This window comes from Vulpes lagopus, chromosome 23 (genome assembly GCF_018345385.1).
Source record: "Vulpes lagopus strain Blue_001 chromosome 23, ASM1834538v1, whole genome shotgun sequence".
Taxonomy (NCBI): Eukaryota; Metazoa; Chordata; class Mammalia; order Carnivora; family Canidae; genus Vulpes; species Vulpes lagopus.
Window position 1 is genome coordinate 44885966 of NC_054846.1, and position 20986 is coordinate 44906951.

A 20986-nucleotide genomic window follows, 5' to 3' on the forward strand; every position below is an offset into this window, starting at 1 on the left:
TATGCCAGTACCATACTGTTTTGATTATTTGATTATCATTTTGATTAGCTCTGATTTATAGTTTGAAACCAGGGAGCATGATGCCTTCCACTTTGTTCTTCTTTTTCAAAATTATTTTGATTATTCAAAGTCTTTTGTGGTTCCATACAAATTTTAGAATTTTTTGTTTTATTTCTGTGAAAAATGCTATTGGAGATAAAATAAACATTTTTTAAAGATTTATTTATTTTAGAGAGCCTGCATATGAGCCAGGGGAAGAGCAGAGGGTAGAGGGAGAGGAAGTGGGGAAAGAATCACAAGCTAAGCCAGGAGCCCTAGGAGGGGCTCTATCTCATGACCTGAGCCTAAACCAAGAGTTGGACACTTAACTGACTGAGCCACCCCCGCTCTTCCATTGGAATTTTGATAAGGATTGCATTGAATCTGTAGGTTGCTTTAGGTAGTATGGACATTTTAACAATATTAATTATTCTAATCCATGAGCCTGGAATGTCTCTGCATTCATTGTGTCTTCAGTTTCTTTTATCACTATCATATAGTTTTCACTATACAGGCCTTTAACCTCCTTGGTTAAATGTATTCCTAGGTATTTTATTCTTTTTGATGTATCCCTAAATTTTCCTATTGAATTGTCAGTGTTTTTCCAATTGATTTATAGGGTTTTTATTATTTTTTTAACATATTCTGGATACCACCCCTTTGTTAATTATATGTGTTGCAAATATCCCATTTTCCTTTTTTACTTTTTATGGTACCTTTTGATTAAAGGCAAATATAAAGTAGAATTTATCAATTCTTCTTTGGTTAGTGCTTTGCTGTGTCTTTTAAAGGAATTATTCCCTACTCCATGTTTATAAAGATACTCTGTATATTTTTTCTAAAAGGTTTTAAGTTTTGCTTTTTTATATTTATGCCTTTAATTTTCATAAAACTATTCTTTGTGCATGATATAAGGGTTAGGATCTAATTTTCCCATACCCCATTTCCTAGGAGTGGTCTTTTTTGTCCCTACCTCTTTTGTATATCTAGGCTCAGCATATGCATGAATTTCATAATGAGAGCTCTCTGTTATGTTCTTTAGGGTCAGTTTGTTTCTTCCTATGTTAGTACCATACATTTTAAATTTTAATAACAATTTTTAGGAATTTTTTAAAAAGATTTTATTTACTTATTCATGAGAGACACAGAGAAAGAGAGGCAGAGACATAGGCAGAGGGAGAAGCAGGCTCCCTGCAGGGAGCCTGATGTGGAACTCAATCCAACACCCCAGGATTGTGGCCTGAGCCAAAGGCAGACAGACGCTCAAGCACTGAGCCACCCAGATGTTCCAATTTTTAGGAATTAAATGGATCTTAAATTTTGTAACCAAAGGAACTGCCATTTACTTTATGGTAATGAAGTTTCATAAAAGTATAAATTTTGTTGATGGGTTTCTTCTGCGTGATTCTATTGAACACCTTTGCTATGCCAGAACCATACCAGGACTTGAGGATTTATGGAAATACAAGGCAGACAAAATTCTCTTCTCTTGTAGAACTTGTGGCCTAGTGGAGAAGGCAAACAATAAACAAACAAATGATACAATTTCAGATTGTGATAAGAGCTACAAGGAAAATCAAGTTCGATAAAGTGATAGAGTATTATTGTGGCAGAGTGCACACTATTCAAAAAAATTTTATAAATTGTATTATATTAAAATTAAGAACTTACTAATCACAGGCACCATGAAGAGCTTTTCTGAAGAGATAACATTTGAACACAGACAACAAATGATGAGGGGGTCAATAATGTGAACATCTGGGGTAGGAGTTTTCCAGGTAGAGGGAACCAGAGATATAAAGACCCAGAGACGGGGGCAAAATGGCAAGAAGGCCATTAGAGCTAGATGCCAAGTGACTAAAGAGGAGAGTAATAGAAAATGAGGCTGGAGAGGTAAGCGGGGGCCAGCCACTTTTGAGTTCTTATGCCATGGAATTTAATGCAAATATAATGGAAAGCCATTAAGGATATTTCTGCATGGTGCAAATCTGATTCATGATTTTCAGATTGTTCATGTTTCTAATTCTTTTTTTTCTATTTTTAAAAATTTATTTATTTTTCATTGGAGTTCAGTTTGCCAACATATAGCATAACACCCAGTGCTCATCCCGTCAAGTGCTCCCCTCAGTGCCCGTTACCCAGTCACCCTCACCCCCCACCCACCTCCCTTTCCACCATCCCTTGTTCGTTTCCCAGAGTTAGGAGTCTCATGTTATGTCTCCCTCACTGATATTTCCCACTCATTTTGTCTCCTTTCCCCTTTATTCCCTTTCACTATTTTTTATATTCCACAAATGAATGAGACCATATAATGTTTGTCCTCCTCCGATTGACTTGCTTCACTCAGCATAATACCCTCCAGTTCCATCCACGTCGAAGCAAATGGTGGGTACTTGTCGTTTCTAATGGCTGAGTAATATTCCGTTGTATACATAGACCACATCTTCTCTATCCATCATCTTTTGATGGACACCGAGGCTCCTTCCACAGTTTGGCTATTGTGGACATTGTTGCTATAAACATTGGGGTGCAGGTGTCCTGGCATTTCACTGCATCTGTATCTTTGGGGTAAATCCCCAGCAGTGCAATTGCTGGGTCATAGGGTAGCAGGTTTCTAATTCTACTCAAGGAGCAAGAGAGAAAGTCTGGAGACTAGGTAAAAATCTGTTGCTGTGATCGAGTGGAAGAGTAATGGTGACTTAGAACAGGGTGATAGTAGTGGAAGTAGAAGTAAAAGGATTCTGGTTAAATTTTGAAAGTAGACTACAAAAATCTTACAGATGAATTGGATGTGAAGTGTGAAAGAAAGAGGAAATATAGAAGAATATATATCTTAAGGTTTTTGGCTTGAGAATGGTGGGGAGGAGAGTTAGTAATTCCACTAAATAAAATGCATGAGAGGGTGGTTTGGAGAATAAAAAGAATCAAGAATTAAGCTCTGGATAAATTTAAGGTGCCTATTAAATAGTAGCAGTTATTATAGGGCAGGCAATTGGACATATGAATTTAGTTCAGGAAGAGATACACATTCAGGAGTGTATAGATTCTTTTTTTATGGAGTTTGTAGTGAAGACAGAATCATACTCCCTCAAAATAAAGCTAAAGCTTTTGTAGGTGGAAAGTACAGAAACACATATTGAAAGGACATGGAGATCCTAGGGCACTGTAGGTTTGGTCACAGTTTACCCTGTTCTTCATTGAATCTGTTTCTCTTTTCTGTCCTCTCTGCAACTGGGCATTGCTCTTCTTTATTAGTAGCCTGGCCAAATAGGTGAATAACAGCCTTAAACACGATTTAAATTAGTTACTAGGGCAGCAGGCTTTTAAGAGATTAGACTTTGGAACCAAATGCTCCTGAGTTAGGCATTGTACCTCTATCACTTATTAGGCAAGACAGTCTCTGAATGAACGTCAAGTTTTCCTATCTCTAAAGCAGAAATTATACCTACTTTTCATGAAAATTAGAAATTAGAGTAGAAATTTTAGTGAATGTAAATATTTTATACTGCCACTAATTTTTTCTGATATCTCATGAAAGTTGGCTACCTTCAGATGTTTATTGACCATTTGTATTTCTTTTATGAAATGACTTGTCTCTTACTGCTTTATTGGCAAATATAAAGAGTTAATAGCACAATGAAAAGTTCATAGTAACCTTGGAGTACCTTTCACTATCAGTTGACTATGTATTTTCATTTTTATAATGTCTTTATTTTGTGTAATTTGACTCATGCATACCTGTCAGTTTCTCTTGGATTGATGGCAAACTACAATTAAAAGAAAACAAATCAATTGTGCAAATTTATTAAAGTACAGACTTGGCAAATGAATATAACTATTGAGGTTATTTCAGTCATTTTTCTATGTTATTAACTATGCCATTATGTAAATCCATAACATAAATACTAATTCTTTTTTCCTTCTTTCCTTGAGCTGTGGTAGCAAACAGTGACGAATCTCAACTTCTGACACCAGGAAAGATGAGTCAGCGCCAAGGGAAAGAAGCTTATCCAACGCCAACCAAAGATTTGTATCAGCCATCTTTTAGTCCAGCAAGTCCTCATAGTCAGGGTAAGAAATGGTGCTTTTCGTTTTGTTTTTGTTTTAAGGAAAGAATGACATTCTAGGTCTATTATAACTTTTTTCTTTGTAACCGTTTCGTTTTATAGAGGTTCTTTGTTTTGGTCATCTATTATACTCTTGAAATGAGTTTATGTTCTTTTAGAGTCCTTTTAATTCCTCTTATATTCCCCAGTGTACTTGATTAGTTACACTTTTCTTCTAATTGAGTGATTCTCAAACTTTGTGGTTTCAACTCTTTACACTGTTAAAAATTATTGAAGACCTCAGAGAACTTTAACGTTGGTTAACCTATTGATATTTATTGCAAATTACAATGAAGAAATTTTTAAAATGTTTATGATTCATTTAAAATTAAAATAAACCACCACAGGTTAATATGAATAACACTTTTATTTAAAAAAAAAAGCTATGTTCCTCCTTCCCTTTCCCTCAAAAAAAAAAAATTGAGTGAGAAGAGTGATATTCTTTTCCCTTGTGGTCTCTTAGATTTGGAACCTTGGACATTTTGGGCTAGATAATTCTTGGTTGTGTGGGGCTGTCACGTGCATTGTAGGATATTTAGCAGCATCTTTGGCCTCTACCCACTAGATGATAATAGCATTTTCTCCAGTTGTATGCAACCAGAAATAGCTCTAGACTTTGCCAAATGTCCCTTGAAGGACAAAATTGTCTTTGGTTGAGAACCACTATCATACCATTTTTGCAATCTCTTTGATATCTAACTTAAGAAGACACCTGCATTTTCATATCTGCTTCTGCAGGTAATCTGTTATGATGTGATGATTTGATTGAAGTATATGTATAAAATCTGGCCTCACATATATATGTAGTCAGAAAAGGGAGGATTACTTTAATAGCTTTATATATAATTGCAGATAGTCTTCAATATTACACCAAAATTTGACAAGTGGTAGTTTCTTAAATATTGGTTGCAAAATGGAATCTGAAACATATCCGTAATCTTTTCCTACTCTTTTAAGTTAAAGCCCATTGATCTGTCTTGAACTTTGAATGACTTTTAACTCATGCATGATTTTTTATCATCATGCCTTAGTTATTTGGGAAATAGTTGCTTACGATTCAGATCTACTAAGTGTTGACACGTTTTAAAATACAATACAAAAAAATGATACAATACAAAGATGTGCTGTATGCATATTTCTCATCTTGTCATACAGAATATTAAAACCATGTGTACTCAAGGTTTAAGATTAATAATTTTTACTGCTTCATCAAGAACGTCTGTAAGTGATACTGGCCTTTTACTGTAAGTACATGGCAGTGAAGAAACCAGTGACTACTACTACAGTTTGGTGCCTCTGCCTTTATTTGTGCTAAGGTGCCGGCAGCTTTACCCAACATTGCTTTTGTACCATGATTGCAAATGTCAGCACGATGAAAATATATTATGGAACATTTTGACCTTGCAGACTTTCTAAAAGAATCTTGGGGACTCCCAGGGATTATAGATCTCACTTCCTAATTCATAATTGATAAATTTTGTGTATTGAATTCTGCTTCTTAGTAAAATGTATTTACTCAGATGCTTTAAAACTCTTGTAGTACTACAATAGCTATGGTGGAAAGACTTCTGCTTTTAAAACTGAACACTTTAAATTTGGTGTTTGAAAGCTATCATACACTTATGTGTCTGTTTTTATGCTAATACCATACTATTTTGATTACTATAGCTCTGTCTTATAGTTTGAACCCAGGGAGCATGATGCCTTCAGCTTTGTTCTTCTTTTTCGGGATATTTTGATTATTTGCAGTCTTTTGTGGTTCTGTACAAATTTTAGAATTTTTTTGTTTTATTTCTGTGAAAAATACCATTGGGATTTTTAAATAAAGGTTTTATTTATTTATTAGAGAGAGAGAGAGCACACATGTAAACGAGGGGTGGAGAGGAGCAGAGGGGGAGGCAGAGAGAGGGTGAAAGAGTGCCAGGCAGGCTCCATGCTCAGTGGAAGTTACTAATATTTTATAAAATGTAATTTACAGTCTTAACTATCACCAAATCTCTGTATAATTAGGTTTTGGTGTTGTGACTTTATGAATTATTCTTTGAAAATAGGCTTTAGTTATTTGTTTTTAATGAGTATTGATAAATTAGTAGGTTACATTATCATTTTCTACTTTATTTCAGTAGAAAATGTTTTTCTAGTCAAGTGTTAGTTGGAAAATTTTTATTTACCATTGTTGGAACTGGAAAAACTTTATATAAAAACATAAAAATAATTACTATTAATAATTACTAATTAACATCTATTGCTTATTTGTTAAATATATTTTGGTAAGTTAGCATTTTTGTTGCCAGGATGCTTTTTTGAAGCTTGAAAGTGGATTTATGGTACACATTGATATAAATAACCTTCATTAAGATAAAATTCTGAAAGGATGTAGCTTATGTGGTTTTTCCATTCTGTGCACCACAATTTTGGCTATAATAGATTCAGATAATTCCTGTATCTGTGTACTAGAATAGTTAGAGGAATTTTTTAACTTGGAACTTAATGAAGCAAGGAAAAGGTTACTAATATTTAAAACTACCCTTATTTATATCTATCATGAACTTTTTCAGGCAAACAGAATTTGAGAGAATAGTACAATGAACACTAATATACCCATTCAATAGATTTAAGAAATTATTAACTTTTTTCTTCTCTTTGTTTCATTTATTTGGGGGTGAGGCTTGGAACATTTCAAATTGTAGACCTCATGATATTGTACCCCAAAATACTTAATGCAATTAAGAACAATTTCTTACATAACCATTAAAACTTTTGTTGCATTTAACAGAATTATTGATAATTGCTTAATATAGGCTTATATCTAGTCCATATTCAAATTTCCCCAATTGTTCCACATCTTTTTACAGTAGGCTTATTAAAGCAAGGATCTAAGAAAGGTTTATAGATTGTATTTGGTTGTTAGGTCATTATATTTCCTTTAATCCCAAGAGTCTCTTTGTTTACTTTAATTTTCTCTTGTTGCTTTTAACTTTTTTATAAAACTGGATCAGTGTCCCTATAGAACGTTTGACCTTTTATGCTTGATCACCTTCTTGCAGGATTGTTTAATTTGTTCTATCTTTTATATATATTCTATAAACTGCAAGTTATTATTATTATTTTTTAAACTGCAAGTTAAGTGCAACATTGATTATATTCAGGTTGAACATTTATCATGAGATTATTTTATTGGAGATGTATAATATAGGGGAATGTATGCTGCATCATATGAGGATTCACTTTATGTTTGATTGTCCCACTGATAGTGACCTAAGATTAATCAGTAGGGGCATGTCTGGGTGGCTCAGTGGTTGAACATCTGCCTTTGGCTCAGGGCGTGATCCAGAGTCCTGGGATCGAGTCCCACATCAGGCTCCCCTTGCTTCTCCCTCTGCCTGTGTCTCTGCTTCTCTCTCAGTGTCTCTCATGAATAAATAAAATCTTTAAAAAAATAAAAAGATTAATCAGTAGGTTTAGGTGATGACAGCGATCCTCTTCATTGAAAGTTACATCCTTTTTTACCCTTATGACTTGAAAGTAAAATAGATATAGTTGGAACCTGGTAAATAGTCTTTACCCCCCTCAACGTTTTCCTTATAGGTGTAAGCACCCTTTGATGATCATTTAATCAGTTAAAATATTAGGGGTTGAAAAATGATAATTTTCTAATATGTCATTCTTTTTACATTTGTTACTAAAATTTTTCTGAAAAGAGATCTTAATTGTCATAGAGTTACTCGGTAAACATGGAAATATAGTTCCTATAGGAAAGGCAAGATAAATGGTTGTTTCCTCCTGAGATCCCAAGAGATGATGTAAAATCTGCTTCCAGTGGTGACACATAAATTTTTTTAGTCTTTAAAATTTTTTTAATATTATAAAGAACTCATATGTTTTAATATATTCATTAAATTTCAATCATTGATAAAATGAAGATATAATAATAATACCTACCACATAAGATTTTTATAGGGCTTAAAATGTTAATTCATATAAAAAAGGTTAGAACATAGCTTAGTAAATAATAACTACTCATGATAGCTGATTAATAAGTAATTATTACTATTAATATTTTTTTAAATAAATGATTCTGTTTGGGTTGAAAACTTGTATTTCAAGGTGCTGCATATTTCAGCACCTTACAGAGGCTAATTTAGAAATTCTTTTAGCATGGATTGCCCATGTAAACCTCCAATTTTTGCATTTAAAGCATCTGCAATGTCAGTTCTATCCTGATTTGCACCCAGATGTTCCTGCATAAGTTATGGGCAAATTAATATTTGTAGAGTAAATTACATATTAAATGTTTTTATTTATTAAAATCAACCTATTGGCTTTGTGTAATGCAAAACATCTCCCTCTGGTTTACCTACTGAAATTCTATATCATAGTTTCCAGGTGTCAGATTTGTTTAAGATATATCAATTAACTTTTTAAAAAAGATTTATTTATTTACTTATTAGAGAGAGAGTGCATACAAGTTGGAGGAAGGGCAGAGAGAGAGAGAGGGGGAGAGAGAGAGAGAGACTCAAGTAGGCTGCCTGCTGAGCAAGGAGCCCCAGACAGGGCTCCATCTCACGACCCTGAGATCATGACCCATGCTGAAACCAGGAGTCAGATGCTCAACAGACTGAGCCACCCACGTGCCCCTCTATCCATTAACTCTTGATTACGTTGAAGATAAACTGCCAGAGAAGATTAACAAATGTCCCATAAGCCTCTTTGAATTGTCTACCATGTCTCAAGTACTCTTGCTTATTATTAACAGCTTCTGAATGGAAAGAGTTAGAATTCCAAAACTTACAGTAATAATGACTAACATTTAATGCTCCTTATGTCCTTTAGTGCTTTTGACATGCATTAGTTCTTGCAAGAACTAATGGAATTCTTACAAGAACCTTATGGTGTATAAAATCATTCTCCCTGTTTCACAAATGAGGAAACCGAGCAATTGGCAAGGGTAATTTCCTTGCCCTAGTTTGCACAATTAATATGTGATAGAGTTAGAATTTGAACCTAGATATGATTCCAGAGCTTGTTTATTTTTTTTTTAAAGTTTCAATGAATTAGTTATTAGTTTTTTTGAGGCTCAAATTTTCTAAACTTTTAACATGGGCTCCTGTGTCTTTTAGAACCCCATTATGTGTAGAATGCTTTCTGTGGAGATTTTTATTTTTATTTTTTGTAATACGTAACATTGCAGTTGTGGAGTCATGGTATGAATGTATGCTTTACTTTATAAGAAATTGGCCAAACTAGTTCCAAAGTAGTTGTACCATTTTATGTTTCTGTTAGCAGTCTACGAGCATTTCAGTTGAACATTTATATTCTCAATCTTTTTTATTTAGCCATTCTAGTGGGTGTGTAGTGGTATCACATTGTGGTTTTAATTTGTATTTCTCTTATAACCAGTGATGTGCATCTTTTCAGATACTCATTGGTCACTGGTATATTTGAAGTGTAAGTTCAGAGTTTTTACCCGTTTAAACAACTGGTCTGTTTATCTTATTGAGTTTTAAGAGTCCTTTGTGTATTTCTATATCATGCTTTGCTAGTTATGTGTATTGTACTTTCTTCAAGTTTTGACATACTTTTTCATTGTACAAATGATTTCTTTCAAAGAGTAGAAGTTTTTAATCTTGATGAGACCCAGTTTATCATTTATTACCCTATGTTTCAAGCTTTTTTCCTCCCTCTCTACTAAAGAAATCTTTGTGTACTCTAAGGTTGCAAAGGACATTTTCTGTGATTTCTTCTAGCAGTGTTAACAACCATAAGGCTCTGATCTCTATTTTCATTCTTTCTATTACCATCTTAAGTCAGGTCCTTATCATTTCATACCTGTTGCGTAGTACCACACCCGCCTAATTCTATTAGGACCTTGCCTCCAGTATATCAGGCTCATCTTTTTCTTCTCTTTTTTAGAAATTTATTTATTTTAGAGAGAAAGAGTGCTCGTGCATATGCCAGTGGTGGGAGGGGCAGAGGGAGAAAATCTTCAAGCAGACTCCCCATTTAACCAGGAGCCTGATGCAGGGCTCAGTCCCATGATCCATGAGATCATGACCTGAGCCAAAACCAAAAGTGGGGTGTTTAACTGACTGAGCCATCCTCAGATTCATCTTTGTTAACAAAGCAACCAAACAGAAAATGATTGTTTATGTGTTAAGGTGAGATTATTATGAGAATGAGGTTTTTATAGATGTATATAGGCAGAGAGTACATAGATTCTCTGAAGTAGGTCTCTGAGGGAAATAATATGAATAAAGAGAAATAGAAAATTATAAATGAAAATACAGATTTTAATCATTCAAGCTTGTAACCAAGAAATTCACCGGATGCCTGCATTTCAGTTGCTCCCATTTTCAAAAAGTTGACAGCTGACTATTGCCTTAAGCAGTGGCTCCTGAATCTGGCTGTCTTGAGAATCACTTGGGAGCTTTGCTTAGATACATATTTCTACTTCAGCCTTTTAAAATCTCTAAGAGTTTTTTTCCCTCTAGGGCAAGACCATGTATTTATAAAGCTCTCCAAGAGTCTCTGCTGTAGTAACGTTTGGACATAAATTCCAGGTTCTGTAATCTGTTAGGACTTTTAGTTTATCTAATTTTACTGTACCTTTCCAATTTCATTTTGTGTTTCCCCTTGTTATGTCAGCAAGATGGCTTTCTTCACTGTTCCTCAGCTTGACTATGCTTTTATTTATCCTGGTCCTCCATTAAAGAATGTCACCTTCCTTGCTTTCACTTATCTGAATACTTCTAAAATCCAAGAGTACCATTAGTAAAAAATGGGTTCAAAGTAAAGATCAGACTAAGAGTGCTTCTGTAAGATTTTATGTTAAGACTTCAGAAGGATTTAAGGCAATGTCTCTTGGAACCTTTCAACCAAAGGGGCTTAAAGAATCTTACAGTTGTATCTTTTAGAATGTTTTAGCTAGCCAAAAGAGCTTCTAAGGCTCTTAAGTCTGCTGTCCTACAGTGCCATGATATAGCCTAAAGTAGTGAATGATCTATCTCAAAGAAATTTTTGGTTGCGGCGTCTGTTTCATTGAGTCAATTCTAATAAAATTAATAAGAGACTCACAAAGGTTTCACAAGAATAGTGCTAAGCACCACCAGCTTAGATGGAAAATGATAGACAAAGTTCAACTGAGTAGAGCCTTTATGTGTGAGGGGAATCTGAACCTTGTGTGGGCATGAAGTAGACGGAGAAAGCTCCACCATTGCAAATATGGACCATTTCTTCTGAAATAGGAAGACTGACTCAGAGAATGGAGCCAGGAGCCCAGAGGGCAAAGTCAAGATCCCCAAAAGACTATTTTCAAAGAACATGACTGTGTTCTAATCAAACTATTGATGACATGTGCCGAGCAGATTTCACAATTGCTATGACACTGTAATGCCTTCAGTGTAACTCATTATCTTCTGCATCTTTTGAACTCCAGTGTCCATTGTAGTCCTATCCCTGGCTTACTGCAGTGGGGAGAATAAGTTATCTTTTGAAGTGATAGCGTTTTGGTTTAAGAGGAGCTGTATCTGAGGAGCTGTATGTGAGGAACTAAACCCAAGGAGTACCATTTGCGCTTGAACCTGATTTAAATAACTGGATTCTGGCCTTACAGCCAGTGCTATAATAGGATGACATTTTGGTTAGGGGAGACAATGAGTGTATTTTACATGTGGAAGGAATGTGAATTAGGTATATTTCATTTCAGAGATGACTGCAGTAATGTCTTTCATCAAGAAATGAAGTTTACTCTCACTCTACCCCTACCCCTATTCAATCTAGGATGGCCATGTGACTGCTGTGACCAATATGACAGAAGTGACATTCTAGGACTTTGGAGACCAGACGTTAAAAAGACTGGTTACTTCTGCTTTTGCATATTAGAGGAAGCCAGCTTCTTTGTAAGAAGTCTCACTATCCAGATACTACCATGCTGTGTGAAAGCCCAAACTGGCTAGCCTCCACTTGTAGTCATCGCAACTGAAGGATCAGATATATGAGTGAGGAAGCCATATTTGGGTGTTCTAGCAGATTCTCTATGAATCATAGAGGAACCCTCCTTCCCCCAGCAACTTGCATAAATCTCAGAATGAAGAGCAAATAATTTAGTGTTTTAAACCCCTAAGTTTTGAGTAGTTTAAGGTACAACAGTCGATAACTATAATAGTAGGCAACACAAAGTGATTAGAATTACATTTATAAATTTGGAAGAATATAATATGTATGAGAAGAGTCATTACCAGACTGAACTGTTAAGGAGAGGCGAATACAGTCTGGATGAGAGGGACAGTGGTGGGAATTAAAAAAAAAATTTATGGGGTGACAGTCGAAAGAGTAAAGAAAGAATCAGCAATGACTCCTAGATATTTTGCTTGGGAAACTAGTTTAAAAGTTTATACCAAGGTAGGGAACTATGGAGGAAAACCAAGTTTGGTGGAGAGATGCTGGGAACTCCAATTTTGGACATGGTGAGATTGAAGTATGTTAGTTAGAGCTATCCATGTGGCATGTTACAAAGGAAATTGGCTGTATGAGTTTGGGCTTTAGTAGACACTTCTGCCCTGGAAATGTAAATTTAGAAGTCATCAGCATAAACAGAGTAATGAAAACATTTGAGACAGTCATGTATATCAGTTTAGAGATTCCCAGACAATATTGTTTTTTAAATGAAGTAGAATAGAATCAAAAGATCAGAGCTTATCTGATCTGTGAAAATTTTATCTGATACTCATGTGTTCTTACACACACATTTGATATAAAATATATCTCTTGCTGTGAGTTGTAAAAAGTTTAGGAAGAATTGAAGTTTGAAAAAAGTAGTTGGAGGGGCACCTAGGTGGCTCAGTCGTTGAGTGTCTGCCTTTGGCTCAGGTCGTGATCCCTGGGTCCTGGGATCGAGCCACATCAGGCCCCTCCCTGCAGGGAATCTACTTGGGTCTCTGCCTCTCTGTATATAAATAAAATCTTAAAAAAAAAAAAAAAAAAGTAGTTGGAATACCATCCTAAAAAATGTCAATATTTAAGGATCTGATGGAGAAAGTATTGGTAGAAGAGTGTTAAATCCCAGAAGAGGGGATCTCTGGGTGGCTCAGCAGTTTGGCGCATGCCTTTGGCCCAGGGCGTGATCCTGGAGTCCCGGGATCGAGTCCCGCATCGGGCTCCCAGCATGGAGCCTGCTTCTCTCTCTGCCTGTGTCTCTGCCTCTCTCTCTCTCTCTATTATGAATAAATAAAATATTAAAAAAAATAAATCCCAGAAGAATGAAACAGATGATTTTTTAAAAAAAGATTTGTTTATTCATGAGAGACACACAGAGAGAGGCAGAGACATAGGCAGAGGGATCCCGGGATCACGCTCTGAGCCCAAGGTAGATGCTCAACCACTGAGCCATCCAGGCGTCTCGAAATAGATGGTTTTATGAAGGAAGGAGAGTGCCCTGTAGTTTTACAGATAGCTCCAAAGTCAAATCAGTTAAGACAACTGAAAAATTATCCATCAACAAGATACCGTTGCTAGCTTTTGTGAGATCAGTTTTGGGAACAGTAGTGAAGGCAGAAGCTGAAAGCAATAAAATTTAGTAAGGAAGATAAGGAATTAGAGACAGCTAAAATTACAGACTCTTTCAGGAATTGTGCCCTTGAAGGGAAGGGAATTGTATGGTAGCTAGAGAAAGACATGGGATAAAAAAGAGATTTAAGAAAGGAGATATTTGAGCATGTCCAAATTTTGACAGGACAAAGTCAGTAGAGAGAAATATAAAACGTCTGAGAAAGATGAGGGAATTAATAGGGTAGGTCTCTGAAGAGGCAGCAGGGATAGGATCTAGTATGCAGATGAAGGGATTGACAAGACTAGGAATACAGCTGGAAAGTGGAGGAATAATGATAATGGGAGTGCCAAGTAGCATTCAGCCCTCAGTTGAGGTTGATGTTAATCTGCCTTAGTATGAGATTTTCTTCTGTAAAGTTAGGCTTTACTGGATATGTGCAGTAAAAGTAATCATGGCAGAGTAGGTGTGGGATGCTGGCATGGGAGTGGAAGGAAGTTTAATGGATGGGTTTGGTGAATTGCTCTGTTGGAGGAGGTGGGATCTGTAGGAGAAAATGTCCAAATTAGTGGACGCCTTAGAGGCATTGTATAAGTAAGTGGTTATGGGGCTGAGGAAAGCGTTCTCCAACAGATGAATACTAAATAAAATAATTCAGGTTAATATATAAAGGAAGAAAGGTGTAGAGAGAGTAAATGTCATTGTCAGTGAACTCCTTGTGACAGCATGTCCTTTCGTTTTTAATATTCATCTATTCCTAGCACACATGGTACTTGGAACATAGTAGGTACTTTTGTGTTGAATAAGTGCATGAACGTCTTTACTCAGCACCTTTTATGTGCTAGTCCTTGCCCTTGTGCAGCTTTAGTCTCATTTTTTAATGAATAGATACACATTTGGGGGTGATATTCACCTACTAAAACCTGTACATGAGTATGACACGAACCTCACATATAATATTGTTCCTGTGTTTGCTAAAGAGAGAGTCCTACAAGAGTGGAAGACCATGCATCAGGAAAAAATGGTATTTATATTGATCCTATGTGCTAGACTCATGCAGATAGCTACCTTTTACCAAGAGCTCGCCAAGTTAGGCTAATATGCTATAAGTTGTATGTGGAAAATTAGCTTGAGCTGTTGAAACAATCACGTAAGACAGGCACAGTTACTATGTCAGTTTTACAAGTGAGAAACCTAAGGATTATGGACGTTAAGAAATTTGTTCAAATTTGCTAAATCAGTAAATGTCAGAGGCAGTTTTGAGTCTCAGGACTGTCAAAACCCATAGTCTTACTACACTCTACTGAGAGTGAATTGTAGTGCCACCTATTTTCTTTTTGTTTTATACATGCTGTTGTGTTAGAAGTTGATTTTGCTAGTGCTTTAGGATGGCAAAGATTATTCCTGTTTTCTAGCGGAGTCTCTCCTTCATGTAAATTGATTCATACCAATTCAGTGTAGGTCATTATCCCTTAAAAACAGTTGTTAAGTCTATTTTTTTGCAGTGTGGTTTCTTTCCATTGTTTTAGGATTTTCTTTTCCTTTTTTGAAGGAACTAGGGAGACTGAGTCTCCTCACTGAAGCCCACACACATCAAGGTAGTCTTTTAATTATTTATATGTTTAGATTATGGAAATCAATCAGATTATTCCAGACATTATTTATGTGTCAGATTTTTTACCTTATTCAAAGGTAAGTATAGTATACCAGTTTACTTAAAAATACTTTTAATTTTAGTATGATTACAGTCTCTTAAATAGGATGGTATTTGTTTTATGCTGACTTTTTTGACCTTTTACATATTTTAGTTATTTATCGAGAAAGACGTTCATATTATTTAGGCTTGTTGTCTCCCTTTCCCTGCTCTACTTTTGAATAAGGACAGCTCTAATGGAACCTAGAGACTAAATTAAAGCTCATCACATGGATAGATACTGTGTTCTCACTACATGACATTTGAGATTGTTATTAAAGCTTGATGAGTTACTGTAGCTATCCTTTCATTCTTTGATCATACAAAGCTATTTTGCATGCTTTCAGTCTTACAAAACCATTTTTCATTCATAGTGCTTTTTAAGAGAATATAAAATGTTGCTTTGCCAAAACTTAAAGGAGTCTTTTTCAAACTAATCTTTAAATGTTTAAAATTTTAAAATGTTTAAACTGGAAGTTACCTACTTTAATCAGTACCTACTTAACCAGTTTTATCAAAATAAATTTAGACCATGCTTGCTTTATCTAGACTTAAATTAAAATGTATATGCTTAGTATTGTGTTTCTCTTATCCTTTAGCAAATTCTCTTAACCCCTGCCAAGTCCTTTCACTTGAATGCCCTGGTAGCATTTGTAGCATTACACATGTCATGATGTATCTATATCTACAACTTAATAGAAAACTTCAAAGTAAAGGGGGATTTTCTTTGCAGAGTTTACTAATGTGAGTTTACTGGTATAAAAATGTTGTACCAGATTCCCCAGGGTGAATTTTAGACATCGCTGGTATAAATCTCAGGTGACACCTTCATTATAAAGTGGTTTCTAGGCAAAAGGAGACCAATAAGTCAGTTTCCTCCATGAACCGAAGCAATTCTTCCTTCCTTGGTAAGATATTACTAGGATCAATTATTGAATATTTATGAGACTATGCACATATAACAAATGTGTCTTGAATATATGTGTTTTATTTCATGAAAATTGTTTTACCTGAAAGAGTACTTGAATTTATCCCCACTACCTTTAATTTTTTTTTTCTCCTAAATCCTGTGCTTTGGTTTATAGCCATAGGTTGTTTTAATTACAGATAGTATACATTGAAGGTTATGTTACTTTTCTTCTGAGTTACTGAATCCTCACTGTTAGATTTTTAAAGTTATTTAAGACATAATTGTTTTCTGTTTGAAATTCTTGATGTTTGGATAGTTGCTGCTTAGAGAGGCATGAAAGTATCCATTAAATAATGAAAAAGATATAATATTTGGCATATTAAAAAATGAGAATGAAATAGTTTTCTAAATCTCTTGTGAAATGTTGCAGTATCTATGTTTTTCAAATATTCCTCTGCTCCTGTAGGGTAAACTGAAATACTTTGAAAATATTTATTGAAAAGTGAGAATGAATAATTTAGCTCTATTTTAAATATATTTACCAAGTTGAGAGGATTCCATCTTATTTTTGCCAGGCCTTATTAATTGCTTCTCATCAAAGCAATTAAACATTCAAAACATTAAGAATGTTCATCTTACTACAGGACACTTTTTTCCCTATAAAAATGTTTTGTGTGCATATATCTAATTTAAAAATATGTATGTGTGTGTACATCTACATATTAAGGTGTGTGTGTGTGTGTGTGTGTGTGTGTGTGTTAAGATAACATTAAAGGACTATCATGTACTACTAGCACTAGTTCCTCAGCTCTTTTCTATTGAGATTTACTCCCATTTGTTTCCAAAGTCTGGCAGGTTGAGATCCCTTCTTAGCAAGAGTGGTAAAATAGTTTCACCTATAAAGTTAATTGCTACAATTTTCCTTTCCTTATTTGAGGCATGGAGATACCAGTTTTCTGTATTGTAAGTAAATACAAAGCAAGATAATAACTTAATTTGCCAATGTTTGCGTAATTTCTGAGAGAAGATAAACAATTTCATTTAAAAAATTGTGTTTTCCTTTTGGTTGTTCTAATTTTGAATATACATAAATTTTACTTAATAATGAAACAGTGAAGTTTAGCAAACACTTATTTTCCAGGTAAAAGAAGGATGTTTGTGACAGACAAATTCCCCCTGGAGAGTACAGGATTTTCTAAGAGTCTCCTCCACCAATCTGGCTTTTATTCTTTTTGATACAGGGTTCTGTACTAGAAAGCAAGAACAAACCAAAAATGATATTCTCAGTCCCAATTTGTGAAATTTAGGAACAGGAAGTAGGGAAGCATAAGGACATGAAACATTTAAGTGAATTTTATATATTACAGTTCCAGTAATATAGCACACTAGATATTCAGACAAAAACCTTCCTAGGAAGAACATCAAAATGATGGGTATGGTAGGGGTTTTTTGTTTTATATTTTTGTTTTTGTTTTTGCTTTCTATACCACTTTGTTCCAACCTGAGCACTTAAATATAAAATTAAACACTGGTGAACTGTTTTCCTTACTAATTCTGAATTGCTATAAATGTACAAGTTCTGCTAGCAGGATTTTAATTTTTTTTAAGTTTTAATTTTAGATTTTAGATTTAGATTTAGATTTAATCATCTCTAACTACATGATAGATTTCATATATGAAAATACCTAAAATAATCAGTGCAATATACTGAACTGATCAAAATAAAAGAAACTTTGGAAAACAACGCTGCAAGATTGTTACTGATACACTGCAGTACTTACTTATGTTACAAGTTACTGATACATTATTTATTATGGTTTAGCCATGTTGGAACAACTGAACTCCATCCTTTTAAAGAGAGAGAAAAAGGAAAAATTAGCTGTTTTAGTAACTGTACATTTTGTATACTTTCAAGCAACTCTTATTAAATATTACAGAAAAGTAATAAACATATATGGAGACTGCAGTGCAATATCTTATTTATAGTACCACTAAAGATCAAATTTATTTTTTTATTTTTATTTTTTGAAGATCAAATTTAAAATAATCAAGTTTGAATGTACATTGTTGTTAGTACCTTGACTATATTATGTCCAAAGAGAACGAAAGCCCATTCCCTGATCCAAACAACAAAACCTATGTAATAGCCAACAGTGATTAAACAGAAATCACAGACACCTGATTTGTTTCATTTCTGTTGAAGAACTCATATGTTTTTGAAGGGAACACTATTCGTTAAGTGCAACGCTTCAATAAGATAAGTTGCACTTATCAGTTTTCATATTCCTAAAACAAGATGAGGTTACATTTGACTTTTTTTTTTTACCCCACTACAAATACCAGGACTGGCTATAATTTCAGTACCATTAATGTTTGCTTTTATCCACACCCTTAAGATGTAGGACTGTTTTCTTGTGGTTAATTTGTCAAAATGTGGAGTGTTCATCTTAAATATGCATACTAAGAGAAATCACCAGTATCTTGAATATTGTAACTAAGCATAAATATCTTTAGAGTATTCTAAAAAAGGAATGTTTTGAAAAGCCCAAATTAATAAATTCCAAATCTTTTTTGTAGAACTGGCTGGTTAACTGTGGGTTTACATCATCCCTGGTGGTGAGAAATGATTCCCCCTAACCATCCAAGGAAACAAGCATACATACACGCTCTCATTCCCCACTTCTGCTTCTGAAACATTAGTCATATGGTCACATGCATGTTATTAAAAATTAAGTTCAAAACACTGAAAATAATTCAATAGAAGAAATTGACTCTGTCATAAGTCTCTTCTTTTTGGAAGTCATGCTGGGCTGGGTAAATGTTCTAGTTCAACTGTCATTAACATTTAGGAAGCAGAAGAATATTCCAGCAGGTTCAAACTAGAGGTTTAGTTATCACCACACTGATTCCTGGTTGCCTGTGTAGGTTCAGTAGATCTACTTCTCTTCCTCTGGCAGAATTTGCTCCTGGATTCTGTCGTCCATTCTTTGGCAACTTTTAGCTGTTGTCATGAATATTTCATTTACATTCATCAGTGTTTTAGCTGATGTCCCCATGAGTAATAAACTGTTGTCATCTACTTAGGACTGTGCTTCCTGGAAATCGGCAGCTCTTTTATTTGCAAGGTCAGCCTTGTTTCCTGATAAAGCCATTACAGTGTTAGGATCAGCTTGCCTTTTAAGTTCTTTAACCTATTTTTTGGCTCTGGCAAAGGATTCATCATTTGTGCTATTATCTATGACTGTGGCTTCTTTGCTCCTCTCTAGTACATTGGTATCTATCATTCTTGACCAGCTGCATCCCATATTTCAGACTTTATTGTAGCTTGGGGCCAGAATTCATACCATTTCTGTTTCAAAAACAGTAACATTCCTCAGTTTACTTTAAAATGATCTTGGGTCATTAGTATTCGGAGGTGTTTGGAAGAATCAACACAGTACTTGTTAGAGGAGAGGTTTGAACACAGGCCTCTGAAAATTATTGATTTTTAGTTATGAACTCATTTGTAAAACAAAACAAGATAGCATTATGTGTGCACCTGTTAAAATCCAAAATAGTGACAACACCGAATGCTGGCAGGGATGTGGAAAAATCAGTAAACACATGAAGTAGCAAGCCACCAGAGAGAATCTGCATAAATTACCTACCATCCAGACCACCATCTTCACCATTTGTAATTATAAATGCCAGAATGTGAGTTAATGGATTAAAGACAATATATTTTTTTTAAGATTTTATTTATTTATTCATGAGAGACATGTAGAAAGAGAGGCAGAGACACAGGCAGAGGGAGAAGCAGGCTCCATGCAGGGAGCCTGATGCAGGACTCAATCCCAGCACTCCAGGATCACATCCTGAGCCGAAGGCAGATGCTCAACCACTGAGCCACTCACACGTTCCAGATTAAAGGCAATATTGTGTTGGGAACCTTTCAGAAGGCTGAAAGATGGGGTGTCTGGGTGGCTCAGTTGGTTAAGCACCTTACTCTCGATTTTGGCTCAGGTCATGATCTCAGGATCATAAAACTGAGCCCTGCATTGGCCTCCACACTCAGTACAGAGTCTGCTTGGGATTCTCTCTTCCTCTCCCTCTGCCCATCCCCCCATGCACATTCCTTCTTTCTTAATTAATAAATGAAGTCTTTTTTGGCAGCCCCGGTGGCAAGCAGTTTAGCGCCGCCTGCAGCCTGGAGTGTGATCCTGGAGACCTGGGATCAAGTCCTGCGTCAGGCTCCCTCCATGGAGCCTGCTTCTCCTTCTGCCTGTGTCTCTGCCTCTCTCTCTGTCTCTCTCATGAATAAATAAATAAAATCTTTAAAAAAAATAATAAATGAAGTCTTTAAAAAAAAAAAGATAAAAAGATAAAAAGACAACTCTCCGATTAAGGAGGCTTCAAAATTCCCAAGCAGGAAACCTAAATAGTTTTAATGCTAATACTTTACAAAGAGGGCTAAAAAGTAATGAGTTAAGCAAGCATTTAACTTAGTGAACATCATTAGGAATAAAAAAACACAACTAAAAATATAGGCAGATTTTAAAAAGATAACCAACTCTAGTCAATAAATTTGAAAAATTAGATGAAAAAATTTCTAAAAAGATCATACTTCCTAAATTTATTCAGTAATAGGAAATTCTAGTGATTTTTGTACTCTAATTAATAATATAAATTATCTTTACAAAAACTTCATATGCCCA

The 20986-nt window shown here is 35.0% G+C and overlaps 1 protein-coding gene and 1 pseudogene across 7 annotated transcripts in view; one reads left to right on the plus strand and one right to left on the minus strand.

Moving 5' to 3' along the window:
* The window catches only part of OSBPL8 (oxysterol binding protein like 8), a 147779-nt gene that overhangs the window by 68315 nt on the left and 58478 nt on the right, over positions 1-20986 (plus strand). For 5 of the 7 annotated variants that reach the window (XM_041737924.1, XM_041737927.1, XM_041737925.1 and 2 more), the window contains one exon: positions 3973-4110. In XM_041737924.1, coding sequence (XP_041593858.1) covers positions 3973-4110 — 138 coding nt within the window. The remainder of the gene's footprint in view (positions 1-3972; positions 4111-20986) is intronic. The other 2 variants (XM_041737931.1, XM_041737930.1) reach the window with 1 other exon arrangement.
* On the minus strand, positions 18800-19662 carry LOC121480967 (annotated as a pseudogene).